Source organism: Chlamydotis macqueenii, chromosome 5, assembly GCF_036417535.1.
Source record: "Chlamydotis macqueenii isolate bChlMac1 chromosome 5, bChlMac1.mat, whole genome shotgun sequence".
NCBI classification, from domain to species: Eukaryota; Metazoa; Chordata; class Aves; order Otidiformes; family Otididae; genus Chlamydotis; species Chlamydotis macqueenii.
Window position 1 is genome coordinate 38184543 of NC_141560.1, and position 19650 is coordinate 38204192.

A 19650-nucleotide genomic window follows, 5' to 3' on the forward strand; every position below is an offset into this window, starting at 1 on the left:
TGTACATACTGTGCCTTTAATATATCCAAAGTCATACATGCTTATATTGACTTCCTGCAGGGAGAGAGATTAATGTGAAGGGAGAGGGAAGAGGAGGTGGACGTTAGTCTGCCCTTCTCAGAGGATTTGGCAGGGGACTGACTACTTCATTAGAGACCCTATGTTGCTCCTGTCAAGTGTGTTTTCAGTTAAGTGATAAATGTCCTGTAGTCAAACATCTATATTCTAGGAAAAGAGTCTGATAAAGCAAGTCAGTCCTTAAAGATAAGATTTGTATTCACTTTGCCAGGCTTGTTCGTAGCTGTCTGGATGGTGTTTGCTCTCCTCTCTTAATGTGACATTGCTGTTGTGTGTTTTGTAATGAGCTATAACATCTAGGGCTTTTCTGAGGAGCTGCTGCCTTGCTGTTTCTGCTATGTTTTGTATTAGCAGGACCTGATGAACTGTAGAGGTCTGTAGTGCCCTTATTGAATTGCATTTATTGTTTTCAGACTTTTTTTTCCCTGCGCATTGAGATAATTTTGAATTCTAATCTCATTCCCCAATGTCTCTGACATTTTTGCTGGATTTCCTATGGACTTGATAAACATACTCTGTCTCAATATCCAAGGTGCTTATGAAAATACTGAATAGAGCTGGATCCAGAACAAACCCCTGAGATGTGCTCTCACCATAGCCCGTCTGCTCAGACAGTGAACAGCTGGTAATTCTGCTGGCTTTCCAGCCAGCTTCACCTTTTCTGCATTAGTCTCATCTAGACTGTTATTTCTCTAGCTTGCTAGTGACAATGTCATACTAGCCCCTATAAAAAACCTTACCAAAGTCATGATGTATCTATCTACTGCTTCCCCACACCCTTAAGACTAATGACTCCATCACAGGAGAAAATTAGGTTGGTCTGACATGATGCAGTCTTGACAAATCTCAGTTGGCTCCTATTTATTACCTTGTTATCTTCTTGGTGCTCACAGATTGTTGTTTGATTACCCGTTGATAACCTGTTGATTAGCTGTCTGTCTGGAAGCTGAAGCTAGGCCCTCTGAGCTGTCACTCTCCTCCCACCCCCAATCCTCCCTTTTCCTTCTTCCAACAGAGCACAAAGAGATAGTGACTGAAATGAAAATGAGAAATGTTCTTAACAGACAATTAATTCCCAGTTCTCTTTTACCACTTTTTAAGTTTAATGTACAATGGTACAATAGCAAGAACCATAGTATTTAGAGGAATTACCCCTAATAGTTCAAGTTGAAATGTGTCATGGCCCTGAGGGCACCGATGGGCCTTCCTGTCCCTGCCCACTCTCTGAGGCTCCCCTGACCCTGTCCATGGCCCAGGACCCCATTTGAGCTCCCTGGGGTTCCCTCCACACTGCCCATGTCCCAGGACCCCAGGGGCTGTCAGCCCCTGCCCCGTCATGGGCTCAGCCAAGGTGGGCCCACAGCCCAGTTGCCCCAGTGCCCAGCGCCCCAGCTGGAGGGTGGGACGGGCCCTGGCTGCCAGGCCCTGCTCTGAGCCCCGCCATGGGGAGCCCCTGGCCTTTGTGGTGCCCTGACAAAATGGCTTCTGAGGACTTGTTGCTACTTCCAGTGTTTTACATTACATTCATGGCAATATAAACCGAAACCAGCTCTTGCTTTTTCACAGGCTGAAGAGATTGAGAGAAGTAGTAAAGGGCAAGCAAGTGACTGCAAAATATTTAAAGGTGCATGATAAGCTGGGCTTTTGCTACAAATCAGTGTTGTTTTCTAGGGCAAGAGCAAAAAGTGAAATGGAAGCTAAGTTTGACAAAACACCTAGTATGAATTAAAGGAGAAAAACATTTCAATTTCTAAAGTGCTAAAGTAATTATTTTCCTCCTCATACTGAAAATATAGTTTCAAAGGAGAGTTGAGGCAGCAGGCTGTGAAACTGGCCATGCAGGTAACTGAGCCATTGCCCTAACCCAGCGACGTGCCGGTGCCCGGCCGATGCCAGGGTGGTGGGGGTTGCGGGGGGTGGTGGGGGGACAAGGGGCAGTGGAGAGATGGCATCCTTTGTGGTGGGGCGGTGGGGCAGGGCCCTCGCTACCTGGGGGGGCAGAATGGAGACAAAGTATCTGCTGAAGTGTGCCTACAGGAGTCCTGCACTAGGGTAGGTCCATATGCAGCAGCTTCGTTGTGCAGTGGTTGAGTAAGTTTGTGTTGAAAATAGTGGCACTTCCCTCCCCTCTCCTGCCTATGAAAAGACATTTCCGTCTTTCTTGTATGCTAAGAAGGGGAAATCTAAGCATTGGGCTGACCTTGGCTGTATTAGGTATAATTTTATGGCCCATCTTCACATTTTCTCTCATTTCATTTATCTTCTCTCCAAATGGAATAGTCCTAACCTTTCATAGAATCATAGAATCATAGAATCGTTAGGGTTGGAAGGGACCTTCAAAGGTCATCTAGTCCAACCCCCCTGCAAGGAGCAAGGACATCCCTGACTAGATCAGGTTGCTCAGAGCCTCATCCAGCCTGGCCTTGAACGTTTCCAGGGATGAGGCCTCCACCACCTTTCTGGGCAACCTGTTCCAGTGTTCTATAACTCGCATTGTAAAAAATTTTTTCCTAATTTCCAATCTAAATCTACCCCGCTCTATTTTAAAACCATTACCCCTCGTCCTATTGCAACAGGCCCTACTAAACAGCCTTGCCCCATCTTTCTTGTAGGCCCCCTTGAGGTACTGGAAGACCACTATCAAGTCTCCCCGGAGCCTCCTCTTCTCCAGGCTGAACAGCCCCAACTCTCTCAGCCTGTCCTCATAGGAAAGGTGCTCCAGCCCTTTTATCATCTTCGTGGCCCTCCTCTGGACCTTCTCCAACTGGTGCATGTCCTTCTTGTGTTGGGGTCTCCAGAACTGGACACAGTACTCCAGGTGGGGTCTCACCAGGGCAGAGTAGAGGGGGAGAATCACCTCCCTCGACCTGCTGGCCATGCTCCTCTTGATGCAGCCCAGGATGCGGTTGGCCTTCTGGGCCGCAAGGGCGCATTGCCTGCTGATGTTAAGCTTCTCATCCACCAGCACTCCCAAGTCCTTCTCCTCAGGGCTGCTCTCAATCCATTCCCCGCCCAGCCTGTATTTGTGCTTGGGATTGCCATGACCCAGGTGCAGGACCTTGCACTTGGCCTGGTTGAACTTCATGAGGCTGGCACGGGCCCACCTCTCCAGCCTGTCAAGGTCCCTCTGGATGGCATCCCTCCCTTCCAGCGTGTCGACGGCACCACACAGCTTGGTGTCATCGGTGAACTTGCTGAGGGTGCACTCTGTCCCACTGTCCATGTCGCCGACAAAGGGGTTGAACAGGGCCGGGCCCAGCACGGACCCCTGAGGGACACCACTCGTGACCGGTCTCCACATGGACACTGAACCGTTGACCACCACTCTCTGAGTGCGGCCATCCAGCCAACTCCTTATCCACCGAGTGGTCCATCCATCGAACCCATGCCTCTCTAGTTTAGAGAGAAGGATGTCATGCAGGACAGTGTCAAAAGCTTTGCACAAGTCCAGGTAGATGATATCTGTTGCTCGTCCCTTGTCCACCGATGCCGTCACCCCGTCATAGAAGGCCACCAAATTGGTCAGGCATGATCTGCCCTTGGTGAAGCCATGTTGGTTGTCACCAACCACCTCCTTGCTCTCCGTGTGCCTTAGCATGGTTTCCAGGAGAATCTGCTCCATGACCTTGCCAGGCACAGAGGTGAGGCTGACCGGCCTGTAGTTACCCGGGTCCTCCTCGTTCCCCTTTTTAAAATTGGGGGTTATGTTCCCTCTCTTCCAGTCATCGGGGACCTCACCAGACCGCCACGACTTCTCAAATACGATAGCCAGTGGCTTGGCAACTTCATCCGCCAGTTCCCTGAGGACCCGCGGATGGATCTCATCAGGTCCCGTGGACTTGTGCACCTTTAGGTTCCTACTTGTGCACCTTTAGGTTCCTTATGCACCTTTAGGTTCCTATTCATTTCTCTATTAGCTTCTTTCCAGAGACCAGTTTGACAAAACTTGCGTTCTGCCCATGGCTGCTGAGCTGTCACTGATTTTGCCTACCAGCATTCAGGATGGTTTCAGTTTTCTCTGTGTCATTTGCAGTGCACTCTATTTGCTATATTTCCCATCTCAGCAGACTGAGTGTGGGATTTCGTTGAGCTGTCCATGGGGATGCTCAGATCCGTAACCCCGGTGGTCACGGTTCATTTGAAATCCATCAATGTGCACGAGTAGTTAAATTTGTTTCTTCTAATGTTCATTATTTTGTGCTTGTCTATGCTGCATTTCATCTGCCATCGTCTCACCCAACTGTCTGCTTCTCTTAGGGTTGTCTGCACTGCAAGGTAGCGCTTCTCGGAGAAAGGTGCGGAGATGTTTGTTCCTCTCTCCTTCTTCAGGAAAGTGCTGTGGTCCTGGGTCTCTTGAGTTTTTTCCCAGCCCACTAGGATGGCTCAGCCAAAATGCTGTGTGGTATTGGGGAATGGTCCCTGGTCTCTTGCCCTCTAAAACACCTAGGAAGGAGCCTTATAGCAGAGGGAGAAGCATGATCAAGCTTAGTATTAGAGGGTATTCAAACTTTTACACAGAAGGATCTCAAGATCTGGGGACTGTCCATTGCTTTGGATGAGATGTGGATGTGCCAGAATCTGCCTTTTCTGCAGTTTTAGGGAGCAGTTTTAGGGAGCTCCAGCACTCCTTCGTACAAGGCTGGGAACTTTTTATGGCTTCTTCATGATTTAGTCTATCAAATGGCTACCATAGACAATTTGTTAAACTACTTTTATCGTATAAATAATCCCAACTGCTTTATAAATACAATTTTACAGTTTCTAAGTTGTTTCCAACTGATATCTCAGCTCCAAGAGTTCAGTACAGGCTAGGACTGTGTCCATCCTCCCTCCCAGTGGCCCCAGTGAATGCTCTTCAGGTGCTGACATAGCACTGACTCCGTGGCCTAGGAAAGCTAGAGGAAAATGAGGAGAGGAGAGCAATGGCCCTGGTGTTTTAGCTTTTGTGGGGGACTGGGGACAGTCACATGCGGTTTCCAGCTTTATCACAACTTTTGTGAGACTGGGCAAAGCTGGGCAAGGTCCAGCGGGGAATGTCTTAAATCAACTGCCTCTGTGTTTGTATGTGATAGCGATTGCTGAAAGGCTGAAACTGTTCTTCCTCAAAATATTATGTTTCAGCCACATTGGCTGGAAGCTGCTCTCAAGCCCCCATTGCCTGGAAGGGTTTCCAAATGCCTGCAGTCTCGCATGTTCTGCGTTAACAAGCGCTAAACAGAATTTGGCTCTCCCTGTGTTATCAGGAAAGCAGCTTTTACCCAAGCTCAGTTGGTAAGGATAGCGACGCCTGCAATTTTCCTCAGAGAAAGCAATTATAACGCCACATCTCTGAGGGTTTCCTGATTTTCTTTTCAAGCTCTTGCCTGTCCTGCCTCCTCCCATACCTGAGTCACTTCCAGATGTGTGGCAAACGGCCTGCGCCTGCCTTAGTGTATGTGCATCTGAACTTATTACTTGTGTCTAAACATGAGTCAGCTGCTCTACCTGATGCTCTGATGGTTGTCTCTGCTCTAGATAACAAGGGCTACCCAAGGAGAGAAGAGCAGCCGGAGGGCTTTTGATGAAAAGGCTTACTTGTCCTCAAAGCTGCTGAAGGCCGGAGAAGACCCCTACCGCCAGCATGCTTTTAACCAGCTAGAGAGCGACAAGCTCAGCAGCGATCGGCCCATTCGGGACACCAGGCACTACAGGTACTGTGCAGCCCTTTCTCCAAGCTACAGCTGCTGCTTGGTGTGGGGAGTCCACTGCCCTCCTGTGTTGTTCTGCAATGTTGACAAAGGATGGTTTTATTTCACCACGGTTGGTCCGTTACTTCACTGTATTTCATGGTTAATCTGGAAAGGTCTCACATACGCAGAGACCCCTGACTGATTTGGCCCCAACTTCTTGCTTTTTCAGCATCTCTTCTCCCAGGTCCATGCACCATCTTGTTATTACAGCTTTTGGGTTTCAGCACAGCCCCTCCATTGCAGCTCTGATTGCTCATCTGGCAGCTGTTTTTTGCACATGTCTCCTTGTACTTATGACTTTTTTCAGTAACCCTCTGTCCTGGCTGCCAGGTACATCCTTGTTGCTGCTTTGCTTTACTCTGATCTTCCTCACCTGTGTGCCCTGGTTGTCTGAAGCTGGTTCGGTGCCTTCTTTCCAGCCTGACCATTACAGTTTGGATGAATGCTGCTGGGGTGAGGATGAAACTAACAAGTGAATGTAGGGAATATTTCATGGATTGCAAAGTGCTCATCGTTCTGTCCTTGTTTCACTGGGAGTGAATTTATTCTGCTGACTAAACTCATCCTTAAATTGCTTATTGTGCTCAGGTGATTATTTTGTACTTTCTGGAGTACAAAAAGATCACATTGTACCTTGGAAACTGTAGGTTGGCTAGTGATAGGGTAGTGTAAAACAGCCTACTTCAATGAAGAAAAAATAGAAGCAAACTAACCATGTCTGAAATGCTTGTCTGTCTGGGCTGCACCTAGACCCTACCTAGGGTTGTAAAGCAACACCTCACAGCTGCTGGGAATGGGAAACCAGGCATCTAACTTAACTGAAACTGTGAAGGGGATGTCAGAAGACATGGAGCTTTGTGAGCCTGCCAGCAGTGACAGCCATCAGGGTACTTGGTGAATGCAAGTAGTTGGGACCTTGGTTGTGAGATGAAAGTCTTGTGCTCCTGTTCCTCGGCATAGTACTTGGGACTGGCGTCCTAGTGATTCAGAGGCAGTGGTGCTGTGTCCTGCATTACTGACAAGTCTCCTTGCCATACAGAATTGCTATTTTCTGTTAATCTGCTGTCATGTTCTGGCCTAAAAACAGCTGACTTCAAAGGTGAATTATTGTTTATTTTGAGCTGTGGTAGCATGCCAAGCATGCTGTTCTGGTTTTATTTAGTGAGGGTGGGCTACGGTGAAAAGCCTCGTCTTTGCACTTCAGTATGAAGAACATGTATGTGATTCCCTGGAAATATGTGGCTGTTCCAGCCCCAGCTTTGCAAGGATTCTCTTCAGCTATGGGGAGTCCAAAGCAGTGTATAATCAGAGCAGATAAACCTATTTCCATGTGCCTCTCCTTTGCAGGAGTGGCAGTTTGGGAATGAGGGAGCTGGTTTTGAGTAACTAGTCTTGTAGCATTATTGGAATGGTTGCTCTGATGGCAGCTTAGGATGAGGACTTATTTCAGCTGGTACAAGTTAGATGTAGTTTGAGGAAGGCCCATTCTTGTGTCACAAGTGGACCTGGCTCTCTATTTAAGGAGTGGGGAGTCAATAGATCACTAACATGTCACTTTTCTTCAGGCACTCAAGCAGAGCTTGGGCATACTTGACTCCATATCCTACAAGCTCCTTCTGACCTAGCATCTAGCTGTTTTTTTGATTCGAAGCAAAGAGAGGACCAACTTTAAAGCACAAACTTTGTCCTTGTCCTCTGTGGTGCTGTAATAAAGCTGAGATCTTGGGAAGACTTCCCCGAATAACATATAAACCAATATCTTCTGCTTTTCCACTTCCTGATGCCTTAATACATTTTATATGCATTGTGTCATGGAATTATTTTGGAGCAATAATAGACGTGGTATGTCTCCTGTCTGATCTCAAGTTTTCCACTTTAGTCTTTATCAAGGCTTCTTTATACGTTTGAAAATTACTGTAAGAAGCTGCTGTCCCCTTAATAAAATATTACAATGAAAAGTCATAAACTAGTGGGATTGAATGTGATGATAAAAACAGTACCAATTTAGTAATAAGCATAAAAAAATAGTAAGTAAATGTGGGAGTACAAGTAGCAGCTGTAAGAACTGAATTGTATTCCTCCCAGCATGGATTCAGTCTATATGTGGCCTTGAGTCGTTAAAAACACCAGGCCACAATTTCAGGTGTGCGTTCTTCATAGGGCAGGGAATTAGTGCAGATTGACTGGAAGTTTGACACTGGCTAGAAGTTGAGAAGGTGGATGCTCTGGAGGCACAGATAAGCCCAAATTTGCCGTTCCTAGTATCTGCCAGAATTGGACCCAGGATTCACATCTGTGAGTTGTTCTCCTCCAAGAATCCTTGTTCTCCGCAGGGTATGAGCAGCCCTGGTGCAAGCTGATCCTGAGTTAATTCTTGGTTTGAGTCTGAGAATGAATGTATGTACCTAACATTACAAAGTCAGATTGGAGGGTGAGTGGAATTGCCTTCCATTGCCAGCTGAGGTATTAGTGTTGAACCTCAGCAACTCCCTGATGCAGATCACAGTACTAAATAGTGTTTCCCCTTGCTTTAAGCCCAATGTCCAAAGAATTTGAAGTGCTTTATGTAGCAATGCCTGGATGTATCAGCTGCATGTATCCTTAGCATGTGCATGTCCTATAAACAAGATTTTACTCGAGTCGCAGGTAACTAGTCCAGGGACTAGAGTCCACGATATTGAACCCTTGATCCCCATGAAAACCACGTGCTCTCCTCAGCATGCAGCATCATGAGTTTAGCTATCACAGCTTCAAAACTTTGCTTTTGAACAGGCACGGTTCTTTTTAAGCTCTGTCAACCTTGGTACAGGGGCTGCTGAGGCCTCCCTTGCTGCAGCTCAACTGTGCTGTTTCTGGTTTTAGTGTATTATTCTCTCCTATTTTAGAAATTTTAGGTATGTTGCTGCAGTGCATGTGGTATGTGGCTGCTGCTGAGCACAATGTTTGGCTTATAATTTTGCTCTCCCGTGTTGCAGGTGCACTTCTGTACGCTATGACGCAGATTTACCAGCCACCAGCCTCATCATCACCTTCCACAATGAGGCACGCTCCACCCTGCTCCGCACGGTGAAGAGGTGAGATCAGCAAGGGGTGTTGGGCCCAAACAACGGTGCCTGGAAGGGCGCTGGTGGAGGGTTAGGCATTTTCCAGCAGTTAGGCAAACAGAGTGCTTGTGGTCTGCCCTCGAGCTGGCCCACTAGGACAGGTCAGGAGCTTGGATTGGCAGTGTGGGTGTATCTTCAAAGACAGAGCATATCTGCAGTTAACCATTACATAGCCCCTTTGGGAGGAATCATTATCAACAGGAAGGGGGCTGCTGGGCCTGGATCCACAGGTGGGAACGGTATGTATGAGCTTGGTTTGGAAGAATGAGGAGGGATCAAAGGGGACACTGTGTGTTGGTAGATGCAACTGAGGGAAGGGGCTTGGGAGGGGCTGCAGTTCATAAATGGGAACAAACAGCCAGCCGCCTGCAAGGGCACATGTTACAGGAGCTGGGGCTGGCTCAGTGAGGGCAGCGGGCACAGCTTGCAAGTCTTTCAAGCAGAAGGTGATGAACTTGAAATCTTGTGGAGACTAAGCCCTTGCAGTCTGAGTAGATGCTTAGAGTCACTTGCTGGTAAACAGTTTCTGAACCCGACGGATCTGGATCTGGATCTGGAGGGTCACCAGATCCTCCCTGGGGCTTTGCACACAGACCCTGCTGAACCTGCAGGACCCTTACTATCTTGTACCAGTGTTTCCTCGTATCTGAGTATCAGCAGTGGCCAAATTTAATCAAGTAGATAGGTGGCATAGGGCCTGTCAGCATCCCCAAGTAGATGGGAGCATGCAATTATCTGTACCACAAAGTGATGTTCCAGCTGCTCCTTCCCTTCCCCATCCCCCCCACAGAACCCAGGGAGGCTCTTTTCCTTTTAGTTTTTACACAAAAAATGGCCTCTGCCCTCTCTGACTTATCAAGTGATTTCTCAAAGTGTCTCTGAAGCCTGCAAGCAGGTCCAGGAACAGCCTGTGGAGGCTGAAGGAAGAGTGAATTGTCCGGGTAGAATGTTGAGCTGATGGTATCACTAAACAGGAATGCATTATTCATCATCACTACTTCTTCCTCTGTCAGATCCTGTGGGCTTAGAGAAATGTGCTTTGTGAATAAATAACAGGCTTTTTCAAGTTGACATCATGGCTAGAAGGCTAGGTTTCTGTTTGCCAGGTTTGGTGCTGCTGTGTTTCCAGAGACCTATATATTTTGCATTAACACGGGTTGCCTTTTTACCTCTATCGTTTCCTTTTAATCTGAACCATAAAATGAGTTCTACACACCCACTGTTCAGGAAATGAGCAGATTTGTTTGGAACATGGTGCTGCTAGGGCAACAGGAGGAGATTTCTGCCGATTACATCATAGGTCAGACAATAAATGGTTAGGTGCTCAGAAGCCATGGTACTAGGATCCTCAAGAAAATCTCAAGGCAACCAATCAAATAGTCAGATACCACAATAGTTAAAATGAAGAGATGTCATTCAGAGCATCACTAATGCAGAAGGAGGGAAATTAATATCCCGGTCCTATGGAGGTGATACGTACTAGTGAGCAGATGAGTGTTGCCAATGCGTTGACAGGCCAGGCTTGCTCGAAGCAAGGTCAGCTAGAGTAGGTTGCTCAGAGCTGTGCCTGGTCAGTTTTTAGTATCTCCAAGGATGGAGACTCTGCAACCTCTCTGAACATTCTCTTCTCAAGGCTAAACAACCCCAGCTCTTTCAGCCTCATCTGATATGTCTGATGTTCCAGTCCCATAATTATCTTAGTGGTCCTTCACTGGACCTGCTTTCAGTATGTCCCTCTTTTTCTTGTCTTAGAAGCCCAGAACTGGACACAGCACTCAAGATGTGATATTACCAGTCTCTCAGATGTGGTCTCCTGCAACCCAGATCCCCCAACAAAGACCTTGAAAAATGAATGACCTATCTGTTCAAATTGGTCACTGCAATCCTGCTGCCACTGGAGGAGTGCTGTTGTGAGGGAGCAGCTGCACTCTGCTGTGAATGGTGGGGTGGATGGTATTTCCTCCCAGATCTCTGGCTACAGCTGAGTCCTCATTGCCAGATGATTTACAGCCAGTGCATGTGGTTGATTTACTCCGTGCTTACATCAAATGTCAGAAGTGTCTATGATTTATCCCTTTCTGATGAGGGATCTTGAAGGCTGAATTCTTCTTGGGCTCTATTGTATTTTCAGTGTCACATAACCAAGCATTGGCTAGTAGCCTTGTCTTTGAGGTACAGGAGGTTTGACAACCATACACAGAGGTGAAGGCTCAGGTCATAGCTGTGCAGTTAGAAGAGGCATGGCGCTGAGTCCCACTTGCAGCTGCACAGTGATGTTACAGAGGGAGTTGAAGATTTCACGGTGCTCTTCAAGGCCTCTTCTGTAACTTGAGAGTCCTGTCTTTCAGCAAAACACATCTGAATGTTCCAGGCTGAATTACTGCTGTGAGTATAATTGTCCCTCAATTCGCATACACAGTCAGTGTACCAACTGCTATCTAATTACTTTGCAGCACCTTGAGATAAGTCAAGTATCAAAGGGACAGGACTATTCTGTTCTGTTTGGTTTATGAACTGGCTGTGAGTCTGCAGAGGACCACAGTGATATTAAGCAACATGAGGCATAAAATTGCACTGCCTACTTACCTGCTGACTAGTCAGGCTTGCAGCCTGTCATTATTTCTATATCCTTAAGAGCTTTCTCAAGCCAGGAGGAGCACGATTATTTAGATAATTAGAATTAACCATTTGAGATGCACCTGGTGAAACGCAAATATGATCCAAATGTTATGGGCCTTTTTCCAAGTTTAGTTATAATAATTACACTATGGGGATGCTATAAGAGAAGCTGGGGTGGAAGAGGACTACTGATGGAAATGAGCAGCACTAACAACAAAATTTTTAATGGCTGAAAACTGGTTTTAGAGGCTCAATCTTTAGAGGTGAGTAGAATATGTACTACAAGTTAAAGTTTTCATACCTGAGACCTTTAAGCCTGGCTGGTGAGTGCCTGAATTTGGGCACTCAAAAATCAGCTGTAAAACTTTGGGAAATTCTAAAAAGAAATAGTTGAAAAGGCTACTGGGTTTGAACTGGTCTTAAATTAAAACTAGAGTGAGCCTAAATGCACTCCCCTGAGCCAGATGCTGTCTTACTGTCTTTTTCTGACAGCTCTGCAACATAACTCAGCTAAGTGACCATACTGATACCAAAAGATCTTAGGAAGTGACCCAGGGATGAGACTCCTGCATTATGGTTTATTTCAGGGTGATCTAAACATGGCATCTGTAGGGGCCAGACCTTGATCTGCAGACCCGTCTTGCTAACCACACCCGCACATGTGCACACGTGGACTCACACAAGCATCTCTGGCAGCTCAGCAGCTGCCAAGCTCTCCCTGCTGCCCCTGCCCCTGGGACCTCTGCTGCCAGGTGGAAGCAATGGGAGTGATGTGCTGTTGTTGCCACTTCAGGGTGGGAGAAATGTTTGTGTATGAGGGAGAGGTGGAAATAGAGGAATGACTGTGAGGATGATTAACAACTTCTCTCCAGCACCCTGTCACTCGTCCCTCCTGGTCCCCAGAGGCAGCGTGGGCTGCATGTCTGCCTGCTGTCCTTTTTCTCTTCTGCCCTAGGTAAAGGCAGCAGGCAACTGGGCCTGGTGCCCAGCCTGTGAGCTGCCAGAGAGACCAGGCCAGCACACCAGTAGGCAATGCTGCCTTCACTGATAAGAACTCTTGTCTCCCCACCCAAGCTGTGGAAGGCACAGGCAGGGACTGCAAGGATGAAGAACCGCCCACAGTGCTCGAAGAGCAGGTTCGAGATCATTTAAGGAACTTGAAGGTGCACAAGTCCATGGGGCCTGATGAGATCCATCCGCGCGTCCTGAGGGAACTGGCGGATGAAGTTGCCAAGCCACTGGCCATCATATTTGAGAAGTCGTGGCGGTCTGGTGAGGTCCCCGATGACTGGAAGAGAGGGAACATAACCCCCATTTTTAAAAAGGGGAACAAGGAAGACCCGGGCAACTACAGGCCGGTCAGCCTCACCTCTGTGCCTGGCAAGGTCATGGAGCAGATTCTCCTGGAAACCATGCTAAGGCACATGGAGAGCAAGGAGGTGGTTGGTGACAGCCAACATGGCTTCACCATGGCTTTATGACGGGGTAACAGCATCGGTGGACAAGGGACGGGCAACGGATATCATCTACCTGGACTTGTGCAAGGCATTTGACACTGTCCCGCACGACATCCTTCTCTCTAAACTAGAGAGGCATGGGTTCGATGGATGGACCACTCGGTGGATAAGGAGTTGGCTGGATGGCCGCACTCAGAGAGTGGTGGTCAACGGCTCGATGTCCAAGTGGAGACCGGTCACCAGTGGCGTCCCTCAGGGGTCCGTGTTGGGCCCGGCCCTGTTCAACATCTTTGTCGGCGACATGGACAGTGGGATAGAGTGCACCCTCAGCAAGTTCGCCGATGACACCAAGCTGTGTGGTGCCGTCGACACGCTGGAAGGGAGGGATGCCATCCAGAGGGACCTGGACAGGCTGGAGAGGTGGGCTCGTGCCAACCTCATGAAGTTCAACCAGGCCAAGTGCAAGGTCCTGCATCTGGGTCGTGGCAATCCCAAGCACAAATACAGGCTGGGCGGGGATTGGATCGAGAGCAGCCCTGAGGAGAAAGACCTGGGAGTGTTGGTAGACGAGAGGTTCAACATGAGTGGGCAATGCGCCCTTGCGGCCCGGAAGGCCAACCGCATCCTGGGCTGCATCAAGAGAAGCGTGGCCAGCAGGTCGAGGGAGGTGATTCTGCCCCTCTACTCTGCCCTGGTGAGACCCCACCTGGAGTACTGCGTCCGGTTCTGGAGTCCCCAACACAAGAAAGACATGGACCAGTTGGAAAGGGTCCAGAGGAGGGCCACAAAGATGATCAGAGGGCTGGAGCACCTCTCCTATGAGGACAGGCTGAGAGAGTTGGGGCTGTTCAGCCTGGAGAAGAGGAGGCTCCGGGGAGACCTGATAGCAGTCTTCCAATACCTCAAGGGGGCCTACAGGAAAGATGGGGAGAAGCTGTTCAGTAGGGCCTGTTGTGATAGAACAAGGGGTAATGGGTTTAAATTAGAAGGAGGTAGGTTTAGATTAGATATGAGAAAAAAATTTTTTACAATGAGAGTTGTAGAGCACTGGAACAGGTTGCCCAGAGAGGTGGTGGATGCCCCATCCCTGGAATCGTTCAAGGCCAGGCTGGATGAGGCTCTGAGCAACCTGATCTAGTCAGGGATGTCCCTGCTTCTTGCAGGGGGGTTGGACTAGATGACCGTTGAAGGTCCCTTCCAACTCTAACTATTCTATGAAGTTCTGATGATCCCATGCAGGCAGTCCTTCAGATTAACTTTGTTGATTCATTTTCAGTGTAGAGGGAGATAATTGGTTAAAAATATCTGGCAAGAGACTAAGAAGGGGGTAGGGAAAAAAAAAAGGGAAATAGGCTATCCACCAGAACCTGTGAATGTGCCACTTCAAATGGCTTCTTGCTGACATTCTCGGTCCTGCAGGAGATGCGTGTCAGTCAAGAGCTGCTTGCCTGCATGATATCTCCTCCTCGGCAGGACATAGCTGTCACTCCCAGACCAGTTACTTGCTTGGCATCCTGTTCTCCTTCAGAAATAACTGTCACTCAAAATGCGTTTTGCATTTGATGTGTGTGCCTGATTAGTCATTAAGCGATACCATCACTTCTGCTGCAGTGACCATTCTTGCAGAAGGGAAAATCAGCTGCTTTGTTGTCTTTCTATTTATTTCTGATTTCAATCAGTAATGCAGGTACTATTTGGTTTTGGTGCAAATGTAAAGGTGAATAGTCAGACTTTAAGTCAATGAACTTGAACAGCTGTCTGGTTCGGTGCCTATGCAGAGAGCTTGTATAAATTCTGATTAAAAGGGTGCTGTTGTAATGCTAGAGCGTTTGGTATAGTAATTCATTACAATGACAATTTAAATAATGGCAAAAGAGGAGATTATTTTAGAGCAAAGGAAAAAAAAGAGAGATGCTCCACTGCTAACAGCTGGAATAAACGAGATCATCTGTGAGCTGATGAGGGATGGACGGATCAGCAGAGAAGAGAAACTCATTGGCAATACTGATGTGGTGTCATGCGACAGAGTAAGGACGCTGATACTGAAAGAAGAAGGAAGCTGTGAGAAAAGACAAAGACGGTAGAGAATCTATGAAATGAGGGGAGAACAGTCTGTGTTTCTGCTGTAAAAGGCAATTGTCGTTTGGATTTTGGAATCCTAATAATACATTTTGTGCATAAAAGTAATTGATTGTCATGCCAGTCTCTGCACCTCACTGAAGGGAAATACTAGGATTACTGTGTTCCTTGTTAAAAAGACAGGCAAGACAAAGTGCAAAGAAGATTAAGTACCTTTCCCAGGGATCCACAGCAAATTATTGCAGAGCCAACAGCAGAACTGAGCATTGAACAATGAGCTATGAACTCCTCAAGGACTGTTTTCTCTCTACTGGGGAACTGGTGGACAGGTGAGGAAGAGGGAACAAAGTACTTGCTTTTTTTTCCCTAGTTATGTTGAACTGGAAGACTTGAAACTTGTGGAGAAAATGTGAGCGTTTCTAACAGTAAGACTACTGGGAGAAGGTATAGAATACCATTTTAGAGCCATTATACTGCAGGATGCAGCCTGTCTGGATTGGTTATGTTTTGCATTGAGTTTGCTCAGACAAGAATTTCAGCGCAGGGCAACCTCGTCTGTAAAATATGCAGATGATGGCTATGCGGGAGAAGCTGCACTTACAAATGCAAAGAACATTCCCCACCTCCCACCCTACCATGCTAGAGGATTCAGAGAGGTATGAGCCAACAGAAGCAAATGAGATTCAGCTTTGAAAAATGCAAGCTCAGTCATCTAGGGACACATAAGCTCAAAATACAAATACTTTCAGAGACATATGAAGCAGCACAGATCTGAAATAGAGTGGGATGTGATACTGAGCAGCAAAGCAGTCAGGATTTTGCTATGTGAGACAGCAGAAAACCCTCCTAAACTGAGGAAACTTTGGCTCTGTATGCAAAGCCATCAGTGATGCTACTTAGCAAGATGGCAATTTATTTCTCTGCAGCTCCATTCCTGGGAGTATGAGATTACTCTTGTTGCCCATTTCCTGTATAAAACAAAAAAGGCAAAAAAAAAAAAAAGAAAAAAAGTCAACAGTCTTTCTGCAGAATTGCTCAAAATCAGAGGAGTGGCTACTACTGAAATAAGATGGGTTGCTAGAACCGAGAGAACAGTATTTACCTCTGTTTTTTAATATTAAAATTTGCACAGCTGTCCTCATGACTGGGGTGACTAAATACGACTGAATGATCTTGTTGAAGGCAGTGCATAGAGGCGTTGAAGAAAGAGGCTCGAAGGGGCAATGTGCTCTGTGGTTGTAGTAGAGCCAGGGGAGGGACTTGAGAAAGGTGATGGAAAATCAGTTCAAAGTCTTAAACAAATGAGAGGGACGAAGAGATCAGAATCAGGTTGCCCTGACTCCAGGGTACCAGAGCACATAAATCTCTGAGGAGGGCACAAGCTTTTATTCCCTTTCCTTGTGTGTGAAAGCCTCTGTGTCCTGCAGATACTAATCCACTGCAGTCCTGAGGGAATTGTGGGCTATGGTGCGACCAGCCCGAGGAAAGGCAGGTGCTCTCAGCAAGTGTGGGGGCTGGTTTGAAAGAAAGGCAAGTAACAAGCAAAAGAGGAAAAAAAACCCCTAAATACAGAATATTGCCAAAGTGAATTGACTTTCTCCCAAAGAAAGGAATTGATGAGAAAGCCCCAACAGGCCTCATCTGTGGCATTGATACAGAGCTCCTCGGTGGGGAAAGTGTGGGCTCTCTTTCCGCTCCCTAGCAGTGACGAGCTTTGATCAGAGCCTGGCAGATGGAAATGGCCTCCTGGCTGTCTTGGGGCGGGTGGTGCTCTCCTCTTTGCCTCTCTGTTTAGATGCAGAGAGCTATTCTGTAGCGTGGTTTGCTAGCTTCCTGGCTGTGGGTCCTTGTAAGGTCCAGCTGAGATGCCATAGCTCTCTGGCATATTTCTGCTTGCAGTTTGGCTCTTGCCAATGAACGTTGGTACAAGGGCAAGGTTACCTCTTCCACATTACTGGAGTTTGGTATTCCTGCTATAATGCATAGCAGAGCAGATTTGTATCAATCCTACCATTGTCGTTATTATGGCAGCTCACAAAGATTGTCTTTTTCCTCCCTGGATCACTGCAGCGTCCTGAACCGCACCCCTCCCAGCCTCATCCAGGAGATCATTTTGGTAGATGACTTCAGCTCAGATCGTAAGTATGGACCTATTTCCCTTGCACTTGTTTCTTCCCTTCTGTTTTCTGTCTTTTTGTTTGCTCTGTTCTATCCTCCTTCCTCACAGAGATTCTCTCCTTCCTGTATGCAAGAGAAAAAGAAAAGGGTGGAAGTTTTTCTGTGTTTAGTTTACCTCCATGCATGGCAGCGGCCAGAACTTCTTCCTCTTTTTTTCCTTTCCATTGGGTCTTCCCTTTCTGTCAGCTTGGCAGTTTTGGCCAGGTTGTCAGAGATCTCTGTCTAATTTTCTTATGCACCATTTTGTGAGCTGTTTAGCACAGTTATGTGTGTGGTAATGGTGTACGTGAGCAGAATGGGTAATTACAAACCAAGAGAGAGCAACAGGGTGTGATGGAGCCTACAGAAAATTGCTGCCTGGGGTCCTGGAGGCAGACTGGGCAAGACTGCCTGCCTGCCTCCATGTGTCTGGGATCCTAGCTGTCCCTGTGGGAGGCCATGGAAAGGTTATTGCTTTGGGCAGTGCCATACCTTCTCCTGCAGCTTGGTGCAGGGATGGAGTGTCTTTGGCATGAGTCCCACCAGACCTACAGACTGGAGGCTATGGACTCTTTCCTTCTCTACAGTTGCTCTTGCTCCTGGCTGTTATGTAGTAACAGTGAGGTGGTGGGGACAGAAGACTTCTTGCTTCTCCCATGATGTGTGCTAGATTTAAGGACAGTCTAGTTGTGTGCTACATAATAATCAAGAATTACTCCTTCAGAACACTTTAAGATAGCTGAGAATGCCCTCCTTGGCCTGCTGAGGTAAGGAAGCATTGCTTTTTTGATTTTTCAGCTAAATACTTATGTGGCTTTGGCCAAAAAAAAAATTTTAAAGGAGGATGCTGAGATTAGGGATTTAACTTTCTGAGGGCCTTAGAGTGTGATATGGATAAGGACTGAGCTGTGCCCCGCTGTTAGGGTTGGGTGTCTCTGAGCAGCTCCAACAAACAGTCCTAAATGTTCCATATTTGGCATCTAGAAATTCAGTTCTCGATGGCCAAAATGTACCAGATCAGCCCTGAGGGATCTCTGGGACCTGTACTGCACAGGGCTCAGCCAGACACTCCCATTTAGGCTCCTAGGTAGATGGAAAGATTTTTTTAAAGTCCCATCCTATGACAGCTCTCATTTTTCTCACTGGCAGCTAGATATTTGTGGATACAGCTGCTCCCCTGAGGCACCTGCATGGAGGCACTTTAGCACGTTTGAGGTCTGATGCTTTACTTTGATGTCCGGCTCAGTTTCTCCAAAGGTACAAAGAGCCTGTCAGCTCTGTCAAGTAGCTACAGAGTGATGTGCTAAAGTACTGGAGAGTGAATGACTTAATAAGGAGTCTCACACCTGAAGTTGTGACGTGGCCAAGATGAGTGTTGTCTTCCATTGTAGCAGATGTCCAGCAAAATCCTGATACTCTGTAATTAAGAGCACCTGCCACTTCACTTGAATGATGCAGCAGCTGCCAAAGTGCTCACACAAGAGCAGTATTTCAGATTGCATGTATCCTTGAGAATGGAAATGCTGCTGTAGGAACATGCCAAGAGATGCACTTTGGCTAATGGCCTTTGTGTTCTCCCCAGAGCACTCAGTCTCTGGGAGGACGACAGCAGGAAAGGGGAGTTGTGAGATGTGCAAAGAACGTGGAATAAATAGGAAACTGGGGTGAACTTGGTGGAGCAAGGGAAAAGAGCAAGTTAGAAACTGTTATTCCTGTGACCTCTGCTAGGGCAGGAATAGAGAAAGGATAACAGAGAACTAAAGACCCAGTGCTGGTTGGTACAGCTGGGCTGGAGCTGGTAGCTGTTCCTCTTCATCATCTTCCCTGGGCAATGTAAATGAGGGATGACATGAGCTCCTGGCAATCCGCAGCAAAGCCCTCGGTTAGGCATCCATGTGTTAATGTAATGGTGTCTCCGAAGAAGCAGGTCACACCCCTGTGGCCTTTATTAAATAAAATCAAGCAGAAGCTGTCCCAAGAACAAATGATGGGAAATGCCCAGATGAGCTGCTGAAGGCAAAGAGAGCTGATGAGATCACTTTATATGATAGGACTCTCTTTTACTTGGCACTTAGGTGGTTTGCAGCCCTGGCTCCCTGCAGTCCCTCCGTTTTGTCAGTACTTGGTGCCACATTGCCAGCACGTGCCCCGTTGTTCTTGTGAAACACTGAGCACGGGAGGGCAAAGGCCTGGCTGCTCAGAGTATCAGGAAGAGCGGGCTCAGCTGTCCGAGGAGGACAGCAAGCAAGCAATGCTCTTTTGTGTATTCTTTAGACAACAGGATTAAGGCCATCAGGTTGATTAATGTGATGTTAAGTGAAAGCAGAATTTCCCTTCCCATGGAGAAGCAGGAGAACAGTTAATTGGAGCTCTCTGTTGAAGCCAAATAATTCATACATGTATGCCAAATGTTTTTTTTTGCCTTCC

General features: G+C 47.3%; 1 protein-coding gene across 2 annotated transcripts in view; it reads left to right on the forward strand.

Moving 5' to 3' along the window:
* Positions 1-19650, forward strand: part of GALNT16 (polypeptide N-acetylgalactosaminyltransferase 16) — a 77488-nt gene that overhangs the window by 32760 nt on the left and 25078 nt on the right. For both annotated transcript variants that reach the window (XM_086749493.1, XM_086749494.1), the window contains exons 2-4: positions 5593-5768; positions 8783-8881; positions 17137-17204. In XM_086749493.1, coding sequence (XP_086605619.1) covers positions 5593-5768; positions 8783-8881; positions 17137-17204 — 343 coding nt within the window. The remainder of the gene's footprint in view (positions 1-5592; positions 5769-8782; positions 8882-17136; positions 17205-19650) is intronic.